Source organism: Gorilla gorilla, chromosome 19, assembly GCF_029281585.2.
Source record: "Gorilla gorilla gorilla isolate KB3781 chromosome 19, NHGRI_mGorGor1-v2.1_pri, whole genome shotgun sequence".
Lineage (NCBI taxonomy): Eukaryota > Metazoa > Chordata > Mammalia > Primates > Hominidae > Gorilla > Gorilla gorilla.
In genome coordinates, this window is record NC_073243.2 from 40922580 (window position 1) to 40948875 (window position 26296).

At 44.1% G+C, this 26296-nt stretch overlaps 1 protein-coding gene and 1 pseudogene across 11 annotated transcripts in view; both read left to right on the forward strand.

Moving 5' to 3' along the window:
- The window catches only part of CCDC125 (coiled-coil domain containing 125), a 53913-nt gene that overhangs the window by 9980 nt on the left and 17637 nt on the right, over nt 1-26296 (forward strand). For 6 of the 11 annotated variants that reach the window (XM_063700704.1, XM_055367051.2, XM_063700699.1 and 3 more), the window contains exons 2-8: nt 2736-3079; nt 9235-9293; nt 12072-12158; nt 15249-15326; nt 16376-16461; nt 19355-19437; nt 23119-23234. In XM_063700704.1, coding sequence (XP_063556774.1) covers nt 2776-3079; nt 9235-9293; nt 12072-12158; nt 15249-15326; nt 16376-16461; nt 19355-19437; nt 23119-23234 — 813 coding nt within the window. In that variant the 5' untranslated portion in view covers nt 2736-2775. Of the gene's footprint in view, nt 1-2735; nt 3080-9231; nt 9294-12071; nt 12159-15248; nt 15327-16375; nt 16462-19354; nt 19438-23118; nt 23235-26296 lie in introns of all 11 variants that reach the window. The other 5 variants (XM_063700701.1, XM_031003541.3, XM_031003542.3 and 2 more) reach the window with 2 other exon arrangements.
- LOC115931301 (cofilin-1-like) lies at nt 9307-10448 on the forward strand (annotated as a pseudogene).

The following is a 26296-nucleotide window of genomic DNA, read 5'->3' on the forward strand; positions in this document are numbered from 1 at the left end:
TTTTTTTTTTGAAATAGAGTCTTTCTCTGTCTCCCAGGCTAGAGTGCAGTGGCGCAATCTCGGCTTACTGCAACCTCTGTCTCCCAGGTTCAAGCAATTCTTCTGCCTCAGCCTCCTGAGCAGCTGAGATTACAGGCACATGCCACAATGCCCGGCTAATTTTTTTTGTATTTTTAGTAGAGATGGGGTTTCACCATATTGGCCAGACTGGTCTTGAACTTCTGACCTCAAGTGATCTGCCCACCTTGGCCTCTGAAAGTGCTGGGATTACAGGCATGAGCCACCGCGCCAGGCCGAACAAAAAATTTTTTGAGATAGAATGTTGCTCTGTAGCTTAAGCTGGAGTGTAGAGGCACAGTTATGGCTCACTGCAGCCTCCACCTCCCAGACCCAAGCAATTCTCCCACCTCAGCCTCCTGAGTAGGCGTGTGCCACCAGCTAATTTTAAAAAAATTTTTTGGGCCGGATGCGGTGGCTCACACCTGTAATCCCAGCACTTTGGGAGGCCAAGGCAGGTGTATCATGAGGTCAGGAGTTTGAGACCAGCCTGACCAATGCGGTGAAACCCCGTCTCTGCTAAAAATACAAAAATTAGCCGGGTGTGGTGGCGCGCGCCTGTAATCCCAGCTACTCAGGAGGCTGAAGCAGGAGAATTGCTTGAATCCAGGAGGCGGAGGTTGCTGTGAGCTGAGATTGCGCCACGGCACTCCAGCCTGGGCGACAGAGCAAGACTGTCTCAAAAAAAAAAATTTTTTTTTGTAGAGACAGGTTCTCACTGTGTTGCCCAGGCTGGTCTCAAACTCCTGGGCTCAAGCAATTCTCTAGCCTCAGCCTCCCAAAGCCTTGGTATTACAAGTGTGAGCCACCATGCCTGGCTAAGAATTTGAGGATCCAAGGAAATACACAGGGGTCCTGGAACCAGTTCCCCTTGAATTCCTTGGGATGATTGTATTTCAGTTTGTTTCTTTATTCCTCTCTTCCTTTATTCAATTACTAAACAAGTATTTATTGAGTGTAGAGTATATCTGCTCCCCTCCCCCACGTGGTGCCTCACTCCTGTCATCCCAGCTACTCCAGAGGCTGAACTGGGAGAATCACTTGAGCCCACGAGTTGGAGACCAGCCTGGGCAACATGGTTAGACCTCATCTCTCAAACAAACAAATGAAAACAAAACCCAGCTGGGCGCAGTGGCTCATGCCTGTAATCCTAGCACTTTGGGAGGCCGAGGCAGGCAGATCACCTGAGGTCAGGAGTTCGAGACCAGCTTGACCAACATGGAGAAACCCCGTCTCTACTAAAAAAAAATAGAAAATTAGCCGGACATGGTGGCGCATGGTTGTAATCCCAGCTACTTGGGAGGCTGAGGCAGGATAATCGCTTGAACCCGGGAGGCGGAGTTTGTGGTGAGTCAAGATTGCACCACCGCACTCTAGCCTGGGCAACAAGAGCGAAGCTCCGTCTAAAAGAAAAAAAAAAGAGTTCTGAAATGTTAAATACTTATAATTGGATTGCAAGGGCATTTATGTGTGAGTGCATTGCCAGGATATTCATGCCTGTATAATACAGAAAGAAACTTTTTTCCCTGAAAAATTCAGCTTTATTATACAGTTATGTACCAAATTATGTTTCAGTCAGTGACAGACCACATAGACAGTGGTGTTCCCATAAGATACTATTGTATTTTTACTGTTCCTTTTCTATGTTTAGGTATGTTTACATACACAAATATTGACCCATGTGTAACGATTTCCTACAGTATTCAGTGCTATACCATGTTGTACAGGTTTGTAGACTAGGAACTATAGGCTCTACCATGTAGCCCAGGGGTATAGTAGGCTATACTATCTAGGTTTGTGTATGTATGCTCTATGGTGTTCACACAATGACAAAATTGCCTAACAACACATTTCTCAGAATATATTCCCATCATGAGGTGACACATGACTTTACTGATGGGTTTTCTTCATTTTGTTTGTTAGGTTTTTTGTTTTTTTAATTGAAAATTGACAGATTATAGCTGCCTATATTTATGAGGTACAAAGTGATGTTATGATTTATGAATACAATGTGGAATAATTAAATCAAGTTGATTAACATATCCATCATCTCAAATACTTATCATTTTTGTGGTGAGAATATTTGAAATTTATTCTATGAGCAATTTTGAAATGTTCAATACATTTTTGTTATATTCACCATGCTGTGCAATGTATTGCAAAGGAAAAAACCTTATTCTTCCTGTCTAACTAGGACTTTGTGCCCTTTGACCATCACTTCCCCATTCCTCCCATCCCCCAGCCTCTGGTAACCACCATTTTTCTTTCTGCTCCTTTGAGTTTGATTGTTTTTTATTTTATACATAAGGAAGAACGTGGTATTTGTCTTTCTGTGTCTGGCGTATTACACTTAGCATAATGTTTTCTAGTTCCATCCGTGATGTCCCAAGTGACAGGATTTCCTTCTTTTTCAAGGCTGACTAGTATTTCATTGTGTACACATGCGCACACACACACACACACACACACACACACACACCGTATTTTCTTCACCTATTCATCTTTGATGGACACTTAGGTTGATTCCATATCTTGGCTATTGTGAACAGTGCTACAGCAAACATGGGAATGTAGACATCTCTTTGACATACTGATTTCAAATGTTTTGGGTAAATATCCAGAGGTGGGGTTGCTGGATCTGCTGATGTTTTCCTAACTACTGTTTTTCTTAACTACAGACAGCCCGTTTTTTCTTATGATAAAGACGGCATTTGGCTCATGAGCAAGGTGGCAAGATCATCAAGTGAGTCAGACGTGCAGCTCTGGGAAACAGAAGAGGATGACATGACAGAAGGTGATTTAGGGTATGGCCTCGGAAGGAAACCTGGTGGGATTTATGAAATAGAATTTTCACATAGGTCTAGAAAAAGATCAGATGGAAAGAACTTTAGCCCTCCTCCATTTCCGAGAAAGGGAGAAGAAAGAAATGAAGCGAGTTTTCAGTATTCCAAGCATAAGAGCCAGCAAGATACATTCCCTCAAGTGTCCAGAATTTCCAATTACAGACGACAAAGTAGCACTGGTAAGAATGCTGAATTTCCTCTCCTTTTTTTCTCCTGTGCATAGTATCAAAGCTATAACCCTTCCAAAATCTAAAATAAATAACCATATTGGATTTTAGATTTTTTTTTTTTTTTTCTGGACGGAGTCTTGCTCTGTCACCCAGGCTGGAGTGCAGTGGCATGCGTTCTCGGCTCACTGCAACCTCCACCCACCGGGTTCAAGCGATTCTCCTGCCTCAGCCACTGGAGTAGCTGGGATTACAGGCATGCACCACTACACCTGGCTAATTTTTGTGTTTTTAGTAGAGGCGAGGTTTCACCATCTTGGCCAGACTGGTCTCAAACTCCTGACCTCAAGTGATTTGCCTGCCTCGGCCTCCCAAAGTGCTGGGATTACAGGCATGAGCCACTGCACCCAGCCTTTAGAAATTTATCTTTATTCATCTCTTGGGATTGGTGGTAGTATAAAAGTAGTTGATAGCCGGGCGTGGTGGCTCACGCCTGTAATCCCAGCACTTTGGGAGGCTGAGGCAGGTGGATCACAAGGTCAAGAGATCGAGACCATCCTTGCCAACATGGTGAAACCCTGTCTCTACTAAATATACAAAAAATTAGCCGGGCGTGGTAGCAGGTTCCTGTAGTCCCAGCTACTCGGGAGGCTGAGGCAGGAGAATGGCATGAACCCAGGAGGCGGAGCTTGCAGTGAGCCAAAATGGCACCACTGCAGTCCAGCCTGGGCGACAGAGCAAGACTCCATCTCAAAAAAAAAAAAAAGTAGTTGATGTTTGTATTTCTAAATATTGTACAGTACAGTAGTTATGCATCTAATATATTAATGATATCTATAAATCATTACCAACCTTGCCTTTTTTGTGAAGTACTTTTTTTTGCAGTCAAATATTTACTGGGCATCATTAGGTGTCAAGCACAGGTCCAATTTCTGAGAACAATATCAGTAAACAAAATAGACAAAGGCCCTAATGTCATGGATTTCACATTCTAATAGAGGAGATAGAAAATAAACCTGCAGGCCGGGTACAGTGGCTCATGGCTCATGCCTGTAATCCCAGCACTTTCGGAGGCCGAGGCGGGTGGATCACTTGAGGTCAGGAGCTTGAGACCAGCCTGGCCAACATGGCAAAACCCCATCTCTACTAAAAGTATAAAAATTAGCTGGGTGTGGTGGCACGTGCTTGTAGTCCCAGCTACTTGGGAGGCCGAGGCACAAGAATTGCTTGAACCCAGGAGGTGGAGCCAAAATTATACCACTGCACTCCAGCCTGGGCAACAGAGCAAGACTTTGTCTCAAAAAAAAGAAAAAGAAAAAAAACCAAAACCCTGCAAATCAACAGATGTGTAACATTGGGCAGTGGTAAGTGAAGGGATAGTGAGTGATTATGGGGAATGGGGTGCTAGTATTTCAGGCCAGGGTTAGGAAGGCTTCTGTAAGGAGGTGACATTTTTTTTTCTTTTTACTTTTCTTTTTATTTTTTATTTTTATTTATTTATTATGAGGTGGAGTCTCACTCTTGTCGCCCAGGCTAGAGTGCAGTGTCACGATCTCGGCTCACTGCAATCTCCGCCTCCTGGGTTCAAGGTATTCTACTGCCTCAGCCTCCTGAGTAGCTGGGATTACAGGTGCCCGCCCCCATGCCTGGCTAATTTTTTTTTTTTTTTGTATTTTTAGTAGAGATGGGGTTTCACCATGTTGGCCAGGTTGGTTTCAAACTCCTGACCTCAAGTGATCCGCCCACCTCGGCCTCCCAAAATGCTGGGATTACAGGCATGAGCCACCGTGCCTGGCCTTTTTCTTTTTTAAAAAGAGACGGTCTCACTCTGTCACTAAGGTGGAGTGCAGTAGCATGATCACAGCTCACTGCAACCTCAAAGTCCTGGGCTTAAGCAATCCTCTTGCCTCAGTCTCCTGAGTAGCTGAGACTACAGGCATGTTCCACCATATCCGGCTAATTTAAAAGAAATTTTTTCGGCCAGGTGCTGTGGTTCACGCCTGTAATCCCAGCACTTTGGGAGGCTGAGGCGGGTGGATCACGAGGTCAGGAGTTTGAGACCAGCCTGACCAACATGGTGAAACCCCATCTGTACTAAAAATACAAAAATTAGCCAGGCATGGTGGCGTGCACCTGTAATCCCAGCTACTCAGGAGGCTGAGGCAGGAGAATCACGTGAACCTGGGAGGCGGAAGTTGCAGTGAGCCGAGATCGCACCACTGCGCTCCAGCCTGGCGACAGAGCAAGACTCAGTATCAAAAAAAAAAAAAAAAAAAAAAAAAAAAATTCTAGAGACAAGGTCTCACTATGTTACCCAGGCTGGTCTCAAACTCCTGACCTCAAGCAGTCCTCCCACCTTGGCCTGAGCACCAGAATGAAGGGGAGAGTAAGGCAGTGGATCTTTGGGAAAGGAGTGTTCCAGGAAGAACAGAGATGCTTCTGGTTATTTTAGGAGGTCATGAAACTCTCAAAAATTGTCAAAACAGTTAGTCTTAATTTATCATAACCAAAAAGAAATTATACCTTACCTTATGGAAATAATAAAATTTAGCATCATATTGTGATAAAATGTTACAACTCCAAAATGATCGGGAGTCTGTGGATAAGCCCATGCCTGTACCATGGCACCAGCTCTTATCTGGCTAAATATTTTGTAATCTATGTTGTAAAACTTCCTCTTCTGAAACTTCCCCTCAAAGTTGAACAAACACAAATTAGAACAACATGAGAGTGATTTAAGAAACATGGTTTCAGATTTACAAAAATACGTGGTAGCTCAGGGTTCATCCCCATCCTTCAAAATCCCTCTTGAAATTAGAATGGGATTATTTTTATATTTTTCTTCCAATTCCTTATTGTGTATAGAGAATGGATACTGTTTTGAAAGCAAAATGTTGGAAACTGAGCATGATGCTAAGATGCCTTTATAAAAACATGAAGATGCCAGGTGCGGTGGCTCACGCCTGTAATCCCAGCACTTTGGGAGACTGGGGTGGGTGGATCATGAGGTCAGGAGTTTGAGACCAGCCTGGCCAAGATGGTGAAACCCCGTCTCTACTAAAAATACAAAAAAATTAGCTGGGCATGGTGGCAGGTGCCTGTAATCCCAGCTACTTGGGAGGCTGAGGCAGGAGAATCACTTGAACCCGGGAGGCGGAGGTTGCAGTGAGCCAAGATCACACCACTGCACTCTAGCCTGGGCAACAGAAAAAGACTCCATCTCAAACAAACAAACAAACAAACAAACAGCATGAAGAAACACTGGGGTATAAATAAGATTTAAATAGTAATAGTATGAGTTCCCATTTTGTTGGGTTATGAACTTTTCTTTTTATTAAAGTTGGCCCTATCACTAATAGATAATTTCCAAAATACCACACATTTAATGGCTTAAAACAACACAAATTTATTATTTTACAGTTCTGTAGGTCAGAAGTCCCAAACAGGCTACGTGTGGTAGCTGATGCCTATAATCCCAGCATTTTGGGAGGCCGAGGTGGGAGAATCACTTGAGGCCAGGAGTTCGACACCAGCCTGGTCAACATAGAAAGACCACACTCCACAAAAAAAAGTTTAAAAGTAGTAGTGTGCACCTGTAGTCCCAGCTACTTGAGAAGCTGATGCAGGAGCACTGCAGCCTGAGCAATACAGCAAGACCCTCTCTCTGTGGGAAAAAAAAGTCCCAAATAAATTTCAGTGGGCTAAAGCCAGGGTGTTGGCAGGGTGTGTTCCTTCTGGAGGTTCAGTGGGAAGACTCTACTCCTTTGCCTTTTCTAGCTCCAGAGGCTACTGCATTCCTTGGCTCATGGCCCCCTCCCCATCTTCAAAGCCAACAATGGCTAAGTCTTTCTCACATCATATCACTCTGACATTGACCTTCTCGTCTCCCTCTTTCATTTATAAGGACTCTTATGAGTACACTGGACTCACTTGGATAATCCAGAGTACTCTCCTTAATCTCATCACATCTGCAAAGTTCCTTTTGCCATGTGTTCACAGCTTCTGGGAATTGGCATGTGGACATCATATTCTGCCTACCACAAGTATTAATAGAACAGAACTTGTCACTGCCAACCCAGAGTCACTCTGCCCTCCTTGGAAGCCTGTATCATCAATCACAGTACAAACATGATTTAGGTTTTGCCTTAGATACTGTCATGTTAATGAAATTTCAGAATAGCAAAGAAAGTTGTTTTGAGAAATATTTTTTCAAAGCAAACATTCTTAATAAAATTTTTTTTTTACTTCCTATAGTCTTGCTTATAACTTGCCACTTTATTATTTTTTTTTTTTTACTGCCATTGAGGCAGAAAGGAAAATGAAGCTCTTAGGAAGCTCAATTTAACTTCTCAATTGATCACATTAAGGAGCAAATAATTGAAGTTACAGGACTCTTCTAGTCATTCTTTTTGGAAAGAAATTAAATTTAGGTGTTTTTTTTGTTTCTTTCTTTTTTTTTTTTTTTTAGACGGAGTTTTGCTCTTGTTGCCCAGGCTGGAGTGCAATGGTGCGATCTCAGTGCACTGCAACCTTTGACTCCCGAGTTCAAGTGATTCTCATGCCTCAGCCTCCTGAGTAGCTGGGATTACAGGCGCCCGCCACCATGCCCAGCTAATTTTTGTATTTGTTAGTAGAGATGGGGTTTCACCATGTAGGCCACGCTGGTCTAGAACTCCTGATCTCAGATGATCCACCCTCCTCAGCCTCCCAAGGTGCTAGGATTACAGGTGTGAGCCACCACACCTGGCCTTTTTTTTTTCTTTTTTTCTTTTTTGAGACAGAATCTCGCTCTGTTACCTAGGCTGGGTTTTTAGTAGAGACAGGGTTTCACCATGTAGACAGGCTGGTCTTGAACTCCTGACCTCAGGTGATCTGCCTGCCTCAGCCTCCCAAAGTGCTGGGATTACAGGTGTAAGCCACCGTGCCCAACCTTCAGGTTATTTTTTTTATTTTTTCGAGACAGAGCCTCGCTCTGTCTCCCAGGCTGGAGTCTAATGGTGCAATCTCAGCTCACTGCAACCTCCGCCTCCTGGGTTCAAGCAATTCTCCTGCCTCAGCCTCTTGAGTAGCTGAGACTACAGGCAGGCACCACCATGCCCAGCTAATTTTTGTGTTTTTAGTAGAGATGGGGTTTCATCATGTTGGCCAAGCTGGCCTTGAACTCCTTACCTCAAGTGATCCACCCGCCTTGGCCTCCCAAAGTGCTGGGATTACAGGTGTGAGCCACTGTGCCTGGCCAAAGTTATTTCTTACATATTTATACCACTACATCATTCAAGCTTAAGCCAAAACACCAAAATCTATTTATTTTACTCACCAATATTCATGTTTTTCTTTATTTTTGTTTGAATGCAGTAATTAACCAACTCATTAACATCAGTTTTATTTTAGAGTCCTTTTTTGTTTTTTTTAGATGGTCTTGCTCTGTTGCTCAAGCTGGAGTATAGTGGTACAGTCATAGCTCGCTACAGCCTCGAACTCCTGGACTTAAGTGATCCTCCCAACTCAGTCTCCCACGTAGCTGGGACTCCGGCACATCACCACATCTAGCTAATTTTTTATTTTATATTTTGTAGAGATGGAGGTCTGTGTTGCCTAGGCTTGTTTCTAACTCCTGGCCTCAAGCGAGCCTTAGAGTCTGTTCAAAAATTTTTTTTATTCAAAAGTACAGTATATGTCTTTTCATTTGTGAAATGTTTTACACTCCTATTTTTACCATAATTTGGTCTGTTATAATTTTTTTTTTTTGAAACAGAGTTACTCTGTCACCCAGGCTGGAATACAGTGGCACGATCTCTGCTCACTGCAACCTCCATGTCCCGGGTTCAAGTGATTCTCCTGCCTCAGCCTCTCAAGTAGCTGGGACTACAGGCAGGCACCACCACGCCCAGCTAATTTTTGTATTTTTAGTAGAGACAGGGTTTCACCATGTTGGCCAGGCTGGCCTTGAACTCCTGACCTCAAGTGATCTGCCCGCCTCGGCCTCCCAGAGTGCTGGGATTACAGATGTGAGCCACCGCACCTGGTGGTCTATTATAATTCTCTTCTCTTTGCAATTTAGGGGATACCTGTATTTGGTAATTTGTAAACAAATGTCCTATGTTTAATTAGTTAAAATATTCAAAATTTTTCCCCTAATAGATTCTTTTCTCCTCCCTCCCAAGTAGATTCGAATTCAGAATTGTCAAATGAAGAATTAAGGCAATGTCTTAATGAAACTTTAGAGGTAGGTACTCTGGCTAATATAAAAATTCTCGGTTTAGCTGGGTCCCAGCAGCAGCTGCAGTGCTCTCATCTTCTGCAGCTCTCCATGCCCTCTCCTTTTTGCTTCTGGAAACATGGCCTCTGGTGTGGCTGTCTCTGATGGTGTCATCAAGGTGTTCAACGACATGAAGGTGTGTAAGTCTTCAACACCAGAGAAGTTGAAGAAGCGCAAGAAGGCGGTGCTCTTCCGCCTGAGTGAAGACAAGAAGAACATCATCCTGAAGGGGAGGGCAAGGAGATACTGGTGGGCAATGTGGACCAGACCATCGACGACTCCTATGCCACCTTTGTCAAGATGCTACCAGATAAGGATTGCCTCTACGCCCTCTATGATGCAACCTATGAGACCAAGAAAGCAAGAAGGAGGACCTGGTGTTTATCTTCTGGACCACTGAGTCTGTGCCCCTTGAGAGCAAAATGATCAATGCCAGCTCCAAGGACGCCATCAACAAGAAGCTGACAGGAATCAAGCAAGAATTACAAGCAAACTACTATGAGGAGGTCAAGGACCACTGCACCCTGGCAGAGAAGCTGGGGGGCAGTGCCATCATCTCCCTGGAGGGCAAGCCTTTGTGAGCCCCTTCTGGCCCCCTGCCTAGAGCATCTGGCAGCCCCACACCTGTCCTCGGGGGTTGCAGGCTGCCCCCTTCCTGCCAGATAGGAGGGGCTGGAGGAATCCCAGCAGGGGAAGGGCAATCCCTTCACACCAGTTGCCAAACAGACCCCCCACCCCCTGGATTTTCCTCCTCCCTCCATCCCTGATGGTTCTGGCCTTCCGAAACTGCTTTTGATCTTCTGATTCCTCTTGGGTTGAAGAAGACCAAGTTCCCCCCAGGCACCCCAGTTATGGGGGGGCCTGTATTTTCTTTAACAACACCCCCACTCCCCACCTGTTCCTCCCCCTTCCCTTGCTGCTGACTTGTAACTGCAATAGTGACTCTGTGCTTGTCTGTTTAGTTCTGTATATAAATGGAATGTTGTGGAGATGACCCCTCCCTGTGCTGGCTGGTTCCTCTCCCTTTTCCCCTGGTCACTGCTACTCGTGGAAGCAGGACCAGTAAGAGACTTTCGATTACAAAAAAAAAATTCTCAAGTGAATAAAGTCCACTGATAGATATTTTGTTTAAATGGTACCAAATCTGTGTGGAAGGCAAATTTTGGCTTTCCAGACATTCTTGCTGAACTTGAGAGCTCATCTTTTTCAACTGGCCTCCTCTGTTTCTTATCCACCTCATCTCTTAAAAGAAGCTACTTATGTAAACATGCCCACCGGTTCTCCTTTCCACCCCACTTCTCTTATCTCCTCCTTGAGAAAGTAAGTTATCACTTCCTTCCACCTGCCTTCCCCGTATGTGTGGCTTCAAACAATCTGACTTAATTTAACCTAATTAAAGTCAGAAGCCCAGAGTCTCAGGTGGCCTGAGTAGCCCACTGCCTTGGTGGAAATAGCAGTTTCTGCGAGGGGTGTCTGTCCTTTGGGAAATAGGAAGCCCACCTTACTGTGTGTTTGGGACTCTTCCCGTGAAAGCTACTGTATTCGGCTGCCGAGACAAAGTACCACAAACTGGTGGCTTAAAACAGCAGAAATCTGTTTGCTTTTAGTTCTGGAGGCTGAAGTTTGAAACCAAAGTTTCAGCAGGCCGTGCTCCCTCTGAAGGCTTTAGAGGAGAGTCCTTTGCCTCTTCCTAGCTTCTGATGCTTGCTGTAATCCTTGGTGTTCCTTGGCTGGTAGCTGCAGAAATCCAGCCTCTGCCTGTCACATGGCCTTCTCCCTGTGAGTCTGGGTCCACATTTCCCTCAATTTATAAGGACACTAGTCATTGGATTGGGGCCTGCAGCTGCCTCCTCCCCTTAAGTCCCTACATAAGGAACTACAACCTCAGTATGTAAACAACATGAAAGCCAACTGAGGCTGGGGGCAGTGGCTCATGCCTGTAATCCCAGCACTTTGGGAGGCCAAGACAGGTGGATCATTTGAGGTCAGGAGTTCGAGACCAGCCTGGCCAATATAGTGAAACTCCGTCTCTACTAAAAATACAAAAATTAGCTGGGCAGTAGTGGCACGTGCCTGCAATCCCAGCTACTCGGGAGGCTGAGGCAGGAGAATTGCTTGAGCCTGGGAGGCAGAGGTTACAGTGAGCTGAGATCACGCCACTGCCCTCCAGCCTGGGTGACAGAGTGAGACTCTGTCTCAGAGACCTTCCTGGTTCAAGCAATTCTCATGCCTCAGCCTCCGGAGTAGCTGGGATTACAGGTGTGAGCCACCATGCCCAGCTATTTTTTATTTTTTTAATTGAGACAGAGTCTTGCTGTCACCCAGGCTGGAGTGCAGTGGCTCAGCCTCGGCTCACTGCAACCTCCGCCTCCCAGGTTCAAGCGATTCTCCTGTCTCAGCCTCCAGAGTAACTGGGATTACAGGCATGCACCACCACGCCCAGCAATTTTTTTGTATGTTTAGTAGAGACGGGGTTTCACCATGTTAGCCAGGCTGGTCGTGAACTCCTGACCTCAGGTGATCCACCCACCTTGGCCTCCCAAAATGCAGGGATTACAGGTCACGCCACCTTGCCCGGCTGAGGCTTTCAATTTTAGTATGTCTGGTTCACTCACTAAGTCTAGAAGAATTTTCAGCCTCATTTGTAAGTGGTTTGAGCCAAGGGTAAATGTAGACTAGCCAAACTGATAATTTTAGGGTTGCATATCTTGCAGATAGGAAGACTAATTTTCTTTCTGTCCTCAGGAGGTAGAAATGTTAAAAACTGAACTTGAGGCATCTCAAAGACAACTCAGAGGTAAAGAGGAAGCATTGAAAATTCTTCAAAGCATGGTAAGAAGTTGTTTTTAAACTTTCACCGTTTACACATTCCAATAATAATGTTGGTATGGTTTTAACTTTTAAAACCAAGGCAGAAGGACTTAATATAGTTGAGGGTTTTTTTAGGTATGTATATTTTTAAGAGCTTTATGATTTATGTATCATGAAGTTCACATGTAAATGTACACTACAATTCATTTTTACTAGATATAAGAGTTGTACCACCATCACTATAATCTAATTTTAGAACATTTCCAACACCAGAAAAGGGACTTGGTGCCCATCAGCATTCATTCCTCATTCCCACCCCTATCCCCAGTAATCTATTTTCTGTTTGTAGATTTGCCTTTTCTATTTAATATAAATAGAATCATAAGATATGTGACTGGATTCTTTTGCATTGAGATTCTTTTAGTTAGCATGTTTTAGAGGTTCATACATGTCATAGCATGTATCAGTACTTTCTTCCTTTTTATTGCCAAGTAATACTCCATTGTGTAGATGCACCATGTTTTGCTTATGCATTCACCAGTTGATGGACATTTGGGTGGTGTATTAGTCCATTTTTATGCTGCTGATAAAGACATACCCAAGACTGGGGGAAAAAAAGAGGTTTAATTGGACTTACAGTTCCACATGGCTGTAAAGGCCTCAGAATCATGGTGGGAGGTGAAAGGCAGTTCCTACGTGGCAGCAGCAAGAGAAAATGAGGAAGATTCAAAAGTGGAAACCTCTGATAAAACCATCAGATCTCATGAAACTTATTCACATACCAGAACAGTATGGGGGAAACCACCCCCATGATCCAAATTATCTCCCACTGGGTCCCTCTCACAACACGTGGGAATTATGGGAATACAATTCAAGATGAGATTTGGGTGAGGACACAGAGCCAAACCATATCATTCCACTCCGGCCCCTCCCAATCTCATGTCCTCACATTTCAAGACCAATCATGCCTTCCCAACAGTCCCCCAAAGTCTTAAATCATTTCAGCATTAACCCAAAAATCCACATTCCAAAGTCTCATCTGAGACAAGGAAAGTCCCTTCTGCCTATGAGCTGGTAAAATCAAAAGCAAGCTAGTTACTTCCTACATACAATGGGGATGTAGGTATATAGCCATTCCAAATGGGAGAAATTGGCCAAAACAAAGGGGTTACTGGGCTCATGCAAATCCAAAATCCAGCAGGGCAGTCAAATTTTAAAGCTCCAGAATGATCTCCTTTGACTCCAGGTCTCAAATCCAGGTCATACTGATGCAAGAGGTGGGTTCCCATGGCCTTGGGCAGCTCCGCCCCTGTGGCTTTGCAGAGTACAGCCTCCCTCCTGGCTGCTTTCACAGGCTGGCATTGAGTGTCTGTGGCTTTCACAGGTACACAGTGTAAGCCATGGGTGGATCTACCATTCTGGGGTCTGGAGGATGGTGGCCCTCTTCTGATAGCTCCACTAGGCAGTGCTGTAGTAGGGACTCTGTGTGTGGGCTCCAACCCCACATTTCCCTTCTGCAGTGCCCTAGCAGCGGTTCTCCATGAGAGCCCCATCCCTGTAGGAAACTTCTGCCTGGACATCCAGGCATTGCCATACATCTTCTGAAATCTAGTGGAGGTTCCCAAACCCCGATTCTTTACTTCTGTGCACCCACAGGCTCAACATCACGTGGAAGCTGCCAAGGCTTGGGGCTTGCACCCTCTATATTCACAGACGGAGCTGTACCTTGGCCCCTTTCAGCCACCGCTGGAGTGGCTGGGACGCAGGGCACCAAGTGCTCAGACTGCACACAGCACGGGGACCCTGGGCCCTGCCCATGAAACCATTTTTTCCTCCGAGACTTCTGGCCCTGTGATGAGAGAGGCTGCTGCAAAGGTCTCTGACATGCCCTGGAGACATTTTCCCCATTATCTTGGGGATTAACATTTGGCTCCTCATTACTTATGCAAATATCTGCAGCTAGCTTGAATTTATCCTTAGAAAATGGGATTTTCTTTTCTATTGCATTGTCAGGCTGCAAATTTTCTGAACTTTTATGCTGTGCTTCCCTTTTAAAATGGAATACCTTTAACAGTACCCAAGCCATCTCTTGAATGCTTTGCTGCTTAGAAATTTCTTCCACCAGATACTCTAAATCATCTCTCTCAAGTTCAAAGTTCCACAGATCTCTAGGGCAGGGGCAAAATGCCACAAATCTCTTTGCTAAAACATAACAAGAGTCACCTTTACTCTAGTTCCCAACAAGTTCCTCATCTCCATCTGAGACCGCCTCAGCCTGGATTTCATTGTCCATATCATTATCAGTGTTTTTGTGAAAGACACTCAACAAGTCTCTAGAAAGTTCCAATCTTTCCCACATTTTCCTGTCTTCTTCTGAGCCCTCCAAACTGTCCCAATCTCTGCCTGTTACCCAGTTTCAAAGTAGCTTCCACATTTTTGGGTATCTTTTCAGCAATGCCCCACTCTACTGGTACCAAATTACTGTATTAGTCCATTTTTATGCTCCTGATAAAGACATACCCAAGACTGGGAAGAAAAAGAGGTTTAATTGGACTTACAGTTCCACATGGCTGGGGAGGTCTCAGAATCATGGTGGGAGGCGAAAGGCACTTATAACATGGCAGCAGCAAGAGAAAATGAGAGAGATGCAAAAGCGGAACCCCTGATAAAATCAACAGATCTCATGAGACTTATTCACTACCATGAGAACAGTATGGGGAAAACCACCCCCATGATTCAAATTATCTCCCACCGGGTCCTCTCACAACACGTGGTAATTATGGGAGTACAATTCAAAATGAGATTTGGGTGGGGACACAGAGCCAAACCATATCAGATGGTTTCCACTTTTTGACTGATGAATAGTACGGTTCTGAACACTTTCTTTGTGTGGAAAATTCATCCATTAATTCCCACATTCATTGGAAAAGAGCCAAACCAAGATCTCCTGACTTTTGAACTATCAGACTCTCCATAAAATGTGGTCACTGTGAAATTCTTATGTCAATTCATCTTAATTTTCCATTGCCTTAAAATAAAAGAGAACTTCATGATGTACATAGGAGTGATTACAAATTTAATTTATACTGATGCTAGTTTTATTTTTCTTAGGCAATACTTGGCAAAGCCACAAGTCATACGCAGGCAGTGCTTCAAAAAACTATGGAACAAAACAGATCCTTGGAGAAGGTATTTGGTGCTTTTAGTGTAGACTTATTGAATCCAATAAGCTGTTAAATATAATTTCCCTAAACTCACCATACTAATGGATCTGTCATTTGTGCATACCTTCTGCTAGGTGTGCTTCAGTTCTGATGGTCTTCCCTTTTGGAGTTTACAATCTAAAACAGATTGTCATGTGCACAATGAATTCAGGTTATTTTTATTTCCCCATGTTAAGGTAGTAGGAGGCCTGCCAAATTGGTACTTCTCATTTCTTCTTCTTTTTTTTTTTTTTTTTGAGACGGAGTCCTGCTCTGTCGCCCAGGCTGGAGTGCAGTGGCACGATCTCCACTCACTGCAAGCTCTGCCTCCCGGGTTCACGCCATTCTCCTGCCTCAGGCTCCCAAGTAGCTGGGATTACAGGTGCCCGCCACCACGCCCAGCCAACTTTTTGTATTTTTAGTAGAGACAGGATTTCACCGTGTTAACCAGAATGGTCTCGATCTCCTGACCTTGTAATCCACCCACCTTGGCCTCCCAAAGTGCTGGGATTACAGGAGTGAGACACCGTGCCCAGCCCATTTTTCTTCTTAAAAAAAATTTTTTTTTAAATCCTTATCCTTGCCTGTCAGGACGTACGTCTTTCTGACCATCTCATCTTCACTATAAAGGTAGTTAGGAATCATCCTAGATGGTCGTGTCTCCTGTGCTTGGTGTGTTTCTCCCTTGATGGGACCATTGAGTTAAGATTTCCAGGAGTGGATTTTGCTTGAGGTCTCTACATGCAGCGGAGGTGGGCACTGAGAAATCTAGGTGTAGCAGCCCAGCAAATTTTGAAGGCAAACAATTTGAAATTTTTTCTATATTAAGTGAGTTTTGGCAGAGTTGTTTTGAATGCTAAAGAGGCATGTTATATGTGTTTGCAGATGTCAGAGATACTTTTAGAGCAATAATTAATTTTTTCTCTTTAAACCATTTCTGAGAACTGATTATATGATTTATTTCAGCTATTCACAATGTCCTGAAATGATTTATTTGTAGTAATTTGCCATGAAGGTACTATTTTCTTTCCATAGGAAATAAATGCCTTGCAGTGGGAAATAGAATTTGATCATAATAGATTTAAAAATATAGAGGAATCTTGGATCCAAAAATATGACAGGTTTGTATATTACTCCATTATTTTTCTTTGACAACCTTTAAAATCTATGTAATTCAAAAGTAATTTATGCTTTCTTCTTTGAGCCAAGTGCAAAAGATTATAAAATTTTTATTGCTTGTCCACTTACTAGTCGCATATTTTTGTTAGTGTTAATTTTCCTTAAAGAAAAAAAATAGCATAGGCTGGGTGTGGTGTCTCACACCTTTAATCCCAGCACTTTTGGGAATCTGAGGCACTTGGATCTGAGGATCACTTGAGTCCAGGAATTTGAGACCAGCCTGGGCAACATGTTGAAACCCTATCTCTACAAAAATACAAAAAGTAGCTGTGTGTGGTGGCTTGCACCTGTAGCCCCAGCTATATGGGAAGCTGAGGTGTGAAGATCACTTGGGCCTGGGAGTTGGAGGCTGCAGTGAGCCATGATTGCGCCACTGCACTTCAGCCTGGATGATAGAATGAGTCCGTGTCTCAAAAATAAAACAAAACAAAAAAACAAAAAACAAAATGGTATAAACTCTATCTTAAAATACAGTGTAAGAATTATTTTAGAATTGGAACTATTTGTTTTTTTCAAACAAAATCTTTTGAGGGGCTGGGCATGATGGCTCACACCTGTAATTTCAGCACTTTGGGAGCCTGAGGTCGGAGGACTGCTTTGGTTCAGGAGTTCAAAACCAGCCTAGAGGACATAGCAAGATCCTCATCTTGTTAAAAAAAAAAGATGAAAAATAAGATGGTTAAGATGGTAAATTTTTGTGTTCTGACAATCAGCTCCAAAGAGAGAAAAAATATCTTTGGAACAACTCTTTTATTTGTATGAGTTTATTTAATAACTTTAAATTATACACTTACTATAAAGTCAGTCATTTCAGTTGGGTATGGTGGCTCACACAATCCTATCGTGGCCCCAATCCCTGTTGGACTGAACAAAGGGGGACGAACGTGGGAATAAAAATAAAGACAAAAGAGTATATTTGGAAGAAGGGGTCAGGGGGCTCCTTGCTCTAGTGAACAAGGGCCCTGAGCTTTTAGCGCCCTTCGTATTTATTGAGTAAAGGAGATAGGGAGGAGGTGGTTGTCAGTCAGCTGCTTGACTCGGTGCAGGCTTGCACAACTACATTCTCTGAACAGTAGTCTCCAGATGTTCCAGTAGATAACCTCAAGGAGCACGGCGCCAGAGAGTGACTGCCCTCAGCAAACCTTCTGGTGGCAGGTGCAGATGTGAGTTTGCCTACATCCTGCATTCATGATAAACAGTTTGCTGTTTGATCATATAGCCTCAGTGGAATGCTAAGTTGGTCACGATCCTCTGGCTTTCGGCTCTCTACATAATCCCAGCATTTTGGGAGGCTGAGGCAGGTGGATCACTTGAGGCCAGGAGTTCTAGACCAACCTGGCCAATGTGGCGAAACCCTGTCTCTACCAAAAATACAAAAATTAACTGGGCGTGGTGGCACACACCTGTATCCCAGCTACTCAGGAGACTGAGGCAGAAGAATCGCTTGAACCCAGGAGGTAGAGGCTACAGGGACCTGAGACTGGGCTACTGCACTCTAGCTTTGATGACAGAGCGAGACCTTGTATCCAAAAAAAAAAAAAAAAAAAAAACAGAAAGACTGAATAATATTCCATGTTATGTATGTATGCCATTTTGTTTATCCATTCATTCCTGATGGACACTTGAGTTAACTCTACCTTTTGGCTATTTTGCATGATGCTGCTATGAACATGGGTGTACCCTATATATCTTTTTTTTTCCATGAAATACTTTGTTGGTTTTTTTTTTTTTTTGGAGCAGTTGTAGATTCACAACAAAATTGATCAGAAGGTATGGAGATTTCCCATATACACAGCCTCCCCCACTGACAACATCCCCCACCAGAGTGGTACATTTTTTATAACCAATGTTGATACATCATTATTACCCGAAGTCTATAGTTTACATGAGGACCTATGTATGTAAGTTTCTGAAGGTGACCTAAGCATATAGTTGAAATTCAAATGGTTATTAAGTAAAGGTAATGAGTATGCAAACTGGATGGTTTAAAAATATTTCTGGTTCTGATTATGTCTCAGCTAAGAAGGGTTAAGAGTATGTTTAGTCCAGGCTCAGTGGCTCACGCCTGTAATCCCAGCACTTTGGGAGGCCGAGGTGGGCAGATCACTTGAAGTCAGGAGTTTGAGATCAGCCCAGCCAACATGATGAAACCACTTCTCTACTAAAATACAAAAATTGGCCGGGCGTGGTGGCAGGCGCCTGTAATCCTAGCTACTCAGGAGGCTGAGGTAGGAGAATCACTTGAACCTGGGAGGTGGAGGTTGCACTGAGTCGAGATCACATGACTGCACTCCAGCCTAGGTAACAGAGCAAGACTCCATCTCAAAAAGAAAAAAAAAAAAAAAGGGTATGTTTAAAATCTTGGCCGGGCATGATGGCTCACAACTGTAATCCCAGCACTTTGGGAGGCTGAGGCAGGCTGATCACTTGAGGTCAGGAGTTCGAGACCAGCCTGGCCAACATGGTGAAACACCGTCTCTACTAAAAATACAAAAATTAGCCAAGTGTGGTGGCAGACACCTGTAATCCCAGCCACTTGGGAGGCTGAGGCAGGAGAATCACTTGAACCCAAGAGGTGGAGGTTGCAGTGAGCTGAGATTGTGCCACTGCACTTCAGCCTGGGCGACAGAGTGAGACTCCATTTAAAAAAAAAAAAAAATTCTTACCACATTCCTTTAAATTGTTTTTATTTTTGTGATACATGTAAATTCCAGACTATTTTGAAGTAGGAAAAACTATATTTAGATTTTTGTGTTCCAATTATGGCAATAAAAATATTCTCACTCAGCAAGGAAATATTAATGTTTTAGTTATTTGAAAGCTACTTTTTTCCAGGCTATACTGTGAAAATGCAGTCCTCAAAGAGAATTTGAAAGTGAAAACAGAAGAAATTAAAATGCTGAAGTCTGACAATGCAGGTAATGATGATTTTTGTATTAAGAGCACATGTATCAATAAAGATAACATTCTAGTATTTTGAAATAATATACATTAAGTATAATAGAGGGGAGAAATGTATCATTTAGGTTTTTTAAATTTAAGAAAATTTATCAAGGTGAAATTCACATAACATAAAACTATTTAAAAGTGAACAATTCCTGGCTGGGCGCAGTAGCTCATTCTTGTAATCCCAGCACTTTGGGAGGCCAAGGCGGGCAGATCATCTGAGGTCAGGAGTTCAAGACCAGCCTGGCCAACATAAACTCCATTTCTACCAAAAATACAAAAATTAGTGAGACATGGTGGTGCGCACCTGTAGTCCCAACTACTCAGGAGGCTGAGGCAGGTGAATCACTTTTACTCTGGAGGCCGAGGTTGCAGTGACCCAAGATTGTGCCTCTGCACTCCAGCCTGGACAACAGAGTGAGACTCCATCTCAAAAAAAAAAAAAAAAAAAGTGAACAATTCTTGCCAGGCACAGTGACTCATGCCTGTAATCCCAGAACTTTGGGAGGCCAAGGCAGGAGGATCACTTAAGCTTAGGAGTTTGAGACCAGCCTGGGCAACATAGCAAAACCTTGTTTCTATTAGAAACAAACAAACAAACAACAACAACAACAACAACAGAAAAACCAAAATTAGCCAGATGTGGTGGCACTGGCCTGTAGTCCCAGCTACTTGGGAGGCTGAAGTGGGAGGATTGCTGGAGCCCAGGAGGTTGAGGCTGCAGTGAATCATGATTGTGCCACTGCACTGCAGCTTGAGTGACAGAGCGAAACTCAGTCTTGAAAAAATAAGTTAACAATTCAGTGGCATTCACAAAGTTGCCTAACCACCACCTCTGTCTAGTTCCAGACAGTTCCAGTACTCCAAAGTAAAATCTCCTACCTATTAAGCAATTTCTCCCCATTTTCTCCTTTTTATTTAGTTTTCACTTAAAGCAAAATGGTAGAACACCTGATATTTGAAGAACCTAAGTAGAAATGATACATATGTGTGTATATAATTTATAAGTTATATATCTCTTATATAATGATCTACCTTATGATGAAAGTTGATGCAAGGATAGTAAGATATTTAATGTTAACTTTTTTTTTTTTTTGAGACAGAGTGTGACTTTATCGCCAGTGGTGCAATCTTAGCTCACTGCAACCTCCGCCTCCTGGGTTTAAGCAATTCTTCTGCCTCAGCCTCCTGAGTAGCTGGGACTACAGGTGCATGCCACCACATCCAGCTAATTTTTGTATTTTTAGTAGAGACAGGGGTTTCACCATGTTGGCCAGGATGATCTCAATCTCCTGACCTCGTGATCCGCCCGCCTCAGCCTCCCAAGATGCTGGGATTACAGGTGTGAGCCACCGCGACTGGCCTTTTTTTTTTTTTTGAGATGGAGTCTCACTCTGTTGCCCAGGCTGGAGTGCAGTGGCGCCATCTTGGCTTACTGCAACCTCCACCTCCCAGTTCAAGTGATCCTCCTGCCTCAGCCTCCCAAGAAGCTGGGACTACAGGTGCCTGCCACCACACCTGGCTAATTTTTGTATTTTTAGTAGAGGCAGGGTTTCACCATGTTGGCCAGGCTGGTCTCAAACTCCTGACCTCAAATGATCCACCCACCTTGGCCTCCCAAAGTGCTGGGATTACAGGCGTGAGTCACCATGTCCAAACTGATGTTAACTTTTTACATATTTTATTTATTTATTTATTTATTTATTTATTTATTTATTTATTTATTTATTTTCACACAGGGTCTTGCTCTGTTGCCCAGTTTGGAGTGCAGTGACACGATCTCAGTTCACTGCAACCTCCACTTTCTGGGCTCAAGAGATCCTCCCACCTCAGCCTCCCAAGTTGTTGGTACTACAGGCATGTTCCACCATGTCCAGCTAATTAAAAAATATATTATTATTATTATTATTATTTTGAGACAGAATCTCACTCTGTTGCCCGGGCTGGAGTGCAGTGGCACAATCTTGGCTCACTGTGACCTCTGCCTCCCAGGTTCAAGTGATTCTCCTGCCTCCACTTCCTGAGTAGCTGGGATTGCAGACACCCACCACCATGCCCAGATTTTTTTTTTTTTTTTTGAGACAGAGTCTCACTCTGTCACCCAGGCTAGAGTGCAATGGTGCAATCTCACCTCACTACAACCTCCTCCTCCCGGGTTCAAGGATTCTCCCGCCTTGGCCTACCACGTAGCTGGGATTATAGGCACCTGCCATCATTCCCAGCTAATATTTTTGTCTTTCTGTAGAGACGGGGTTTCACCATGTTGACAAGGCTGGTCTTGAACTCCTGACCTCAGGTGATCCGCTCGCCTTGGCCTCCCAAAGTGCAACATTAAAAAAAAATTTTTGTAGAGATGGGGGTGACTCACTTTGTGAGGGCTCAACTCCTGGGCTCAAGCAATCCTCCCACCTTGGCCTCCAAAAGTGCTGGGATTACAGGTGTGAGCCACTGCACCCAGCCCTAAAAATTTAGAGAAGAGGCTAGTTCTTCCTTCTTAGCAGAAATTAAAGAGGTGGCTTGAAGAGGACAAATCACAAGCCAGGCGCTGTTGCTCATGCCTGTAATGGCCAGTGCTATGGAAAGCCAAGGGGAGAGGATTGCTTGAGGCCAGGAGTCTGAGACCAATCTGGGCAACATAACGAGATTCTTCCTCTACAAAAAATAAACAAAAATTAGCCAGGCATGGTAGCATGCACCTGTTTTTTTTTGAGAGGGAGTCTTGCTCTGTCGCCCAGGCTAGAGTGCAATGGCGCAATCTCACCTCACTGCAACTTCCTGGCTGCTTGGGAGGTTAAGGTGAGAGGATCCCTGGAGCCCAGGAGTTTGAAGTTGCAGTGAGCTATGATTGGACCACTGCACTCCAGCCTGAGTGACAGAGCAAGACTCTGTCTCTTACACAAAGAAAAGAAAGGAAAAAAAGAAGAAAAGGACAAAAAAAGCTCTAAATTAGGCCCTGGGGCTGAGAGCGGCACTTTATGCTGTGTCTTAGCTGAGTTGTATAAACGCCTCCAGCTGAGATCTGCACACACAGCTGGAGCTTCTCAGCACCAGGGACTCCAGCTGATAAAGATGTCTCCTGTGTTAGATAAGTTCAGGACAGAAGCTGCTCATGATCATAAGTCCTCCCCTTCTGTCCTACCACTCCACCCTGCAGTGACAGGGAAAAGATACTGTTTTCTGCTCTCCAGTAGACAGCAGGACCCCTCTCTAAATGTTTGGTTTGAGATCTTCTTGTGAAAACTCCTAATACAAAAACCTGATAGAGCTTGGATAGCTGGTATGTTTGATATGGATACAATATATGAGATCTCACCATCCAGTTTTCTCACTAACCATAAAGTCTCTGAATAATTTGCTTTTACATATTCCCTTTTGGAAAATCCTACAAATTTTCCAAGAGGAAACAGGAATCCGACTTCAGTTGCAAAGTTAAGACGCTTTTCCATTAAAAATGACACCATCTCATCTAGTATTACATATATATGATCTTACGTGATACCCACTATTCTATCAGATAGGTTTTCTGAATGGAGCCCGATCTTGTGGGTAGTGTATTGCTTGTACGAAATGAATATGTAATGTTGGGGTAACTAGATTGGATGAGGGTGGAGTTAGGCTTCATAACGAATACTTTCTCATATGGCCCTTCCTAGTTTTGAATCAACGGTATTTGGAGGCCCTCGCCATGCTTGATATCAAACAGCAGAAGATGGCTCAGGAAAACATGTGCTGTGATAAAAGTGGCTTTGCAGAGGCTTCAGGTCTTGAGGTAGGTAAGCATGCAGGAAAGCTGAAGAGAAGGGACATTTGCTACTTTCCTTTCTTTCTCCCATTGCCCTTGTGTACACATTCTAGGATAGCACATACTTAGCAATTTGAGGATGAGAGTGAGAGACGCCCCTGGGCCCAGGTTGGTTCTTCCAGTTCTGCTGGTTCCATGCCCTTCATACAGGACATTCTTGGACATGAGGGAATGTGCTGGCCACTTCTGCCCCGTTTATTTCTCATCTTTACAGTTCTAGCAGAAGCTGTGTTGGGTAATGTCTCACATGTGGGTCGGGGCTTACCGTTTGAGTGCTTTCATACAAATTGTAGTATCTGATCTTCATCGGAGTCTTGTGAGGGCTGCAAAGCAGGTATTATCCCCATTTTAGAGAAGAGGAAACTAAGGCTCAAATTAGTTCAGTTACTTTCCTGAGGTGGCAAGGTCAATCTGTGGTAAAGCCAGGTTCAGAACAAAAATCTGCTGGTGCAATGCCAATGGCTGGCAATGTGGGAGTTTGGCTAATGAGGTCAGAAGGGGCCTCACAAAAAAATAATGGAGCAGTAGACTGATAGGGGGCAGCCATGCACTTCTTGTAGAACTTAAGAAGGCCGGGCACGGTGGCTCACGCCTGTAATCCCAGAGCTTTGGGAAGCCGAGGCGGGCAGATCACGAGGTCAGGAGATCGAGACCATCCTGGCTAACACGGTGAAACCCTGTCTCTACTAAAAATACAAAAAATCAGCCAGGCGCGGTGACGGGCGCCTGTAGTACCAGCTACTTGGGAGGCTGAGGCAGGAGAATGGCGTGAACCGAGGAGGCGGAGCTTGCAGTGAGCCGAGATCGCACCACTGCAGTCCGGCCTGGGCAAAAGAGCGAGACTCCATCTCAAAAAAAAAAAAAAAAAAGAAAGAAAGAACTTAAGAAAAATTGGTAATAATAATAGCAAATACCTGCATAGTCCTGAGCAAGTTCAGATGATGTTCTAAGAACTTTACATACATTGACATATTTAGTCTACACAACTACCCCATAAAGTGGGTACTGTTATAATCCCCACTTCACAAATGAGGTCACAGAGGCATTGAGGGGTTAGGTAATTTGCCTGGTGTCACACAGCTAGTGCGTGGTGGAGCTGGGATTTGCAGCCTGTAGACTGAGTTTAGAGTCTGTGCTTTTGAGCACCATGTTCTACTGCCATGGGTGGAAAACTAGTATAATAGCAAAAAGGAAAAATGCAAGAAACAGCTTAAAGAAAGTTTAGGGACAGGGTGTTTTATGATAGTCTCGAGTAGACTATGGGCCAGCCTTACCTCCAGACAGGCAGGAACAAGGGCTCCGACACAGCTGGTGAGGGAGCACTGAGGTGAGGAAGTAGCACCGGGAGTCAGGGGTCCTGGCCGAAACCTGTTGTGATTGATATTCGCCCTTCCCAGGTCTTAGTTGCTTTTGGCAACTTAGGCATGGGAGATTATCAGGAGTAGGAAAATGAAAAGGGAAAAGACCTTTCTGCCACAGATCCACCATTTGTACATTCAGCTCAACTGAAAACTCACTCCGTGCTTCACGGTTATCACTGATGTGAGAAAGAATGTTCCGAAATGGCCTTTACACTAAGGGAGGCAGTGGAATTTTCCTCTCTGAAAAGCCTCTAAAATAGGATTGTATTTTATGTCAGCTCATCCATGTGAAAGTACAGCAACAGGGGCCGGGCGCAGTGGCTCACGCCTGTAATCCCAGCACTTTGGGAGGCCGAGGTGGGCGGATCACAAGGTCAGGAGATCAAGACCATCCTGGCCAACATGATGAAACCCCGTCTCTATTAAAAGTATAAAAATTAGCTGGGTGTAGTGGTGCACGCCTGTAATCCCAGCTACTCGGGAGGCTGAGGCAGGAGAATCGCTTGAACCCGGGAGGCAGAGGTTGCAGTGACCTGGGATTGTGCCACTGCACTCCAGCCTGGTGACAGAGCGGGACTCCATCTCAAAAAATAAAATAAAATAAAATGAAAGTACAGCAACAGGAAGATGCTTAGATAACAATTTTATAGTAAATTCCACACAAAACTTTATTTTTAATTTAATTTAGTTTATTTTTTTGTTTTGTTTTGTTTTTGAGACAGGGCCTTACTCTGTAGCTCAGGCTGGAGTACAGTGGCACAATCATGGCTCACTGCAGCTTAGACCTCCTGGGCTCAAGTGATCCTCTGACCTCAGCCTCCCAAGTACCTGGGACTACGGGTTCACACCATTATCACACCCAGCTAATGTTTTTTTTTTATTTTTTGTAGAGACAGGGTCTGATGTTGCCCAGGCTGGTCTTGAATTCCTGGGCTCAAGCTATCTGCCTGTCTCAGCCTCCCAAAATGCTGGGATTACAGGCGTGAGCCACCATACCTAGCCCATATGAAACTTTAAAATATATGGGCCAGGTGCGGTGGCTAACGCCTGTAATCCCAGCACTTTGGCGGGGCCGAGGCAGGTGGATCACCTAAGGTCGGGAGTTTGAGACCAGCCTGACTAACATGGAGAAACCCTGTCTCCACTAAAATACAAAATTAGCTGGGCGTGGTGGTGTATGCCTGTAATCCCAGCTACTTGGGAGGCTGAGGCAGGAGAATTGCTTGAATCTGGGAGACGGTGGTTGCGGTGAGCTGTGATCACGCCATTGCACTCTAGCCTGGGCAACGAGAGCAAAACTCTGTCTCAGAAAAATAAATAAATAAATAAATATGGCACAGGCCAGCCGCAGTGGCTCACGTCTATAATCCCAGCACTTTGGGATGCCGAGGCAGGTGGATCATTTGCGGTCAGGAGTTCGAGACCAGCCTGACCACCATGGTGAAACCCCATCTCTACTAAAAATACAAAAAAAAATTTGCTGGGTGTGGTGGCATATGCCTGAAATCTCAGTTTGAACTTGGGAGGCAGAAGTTGCAGGGAGCCGAGATTGTACCACTGCACTCCAGCCTATGTGACAGAGCGAGACTCCGTCTCAAAAATAAATAAATAAGAATAAAATAAAATATATGGCACACTATGTTGTGTAGATTGCCCCTGTGAAATTGG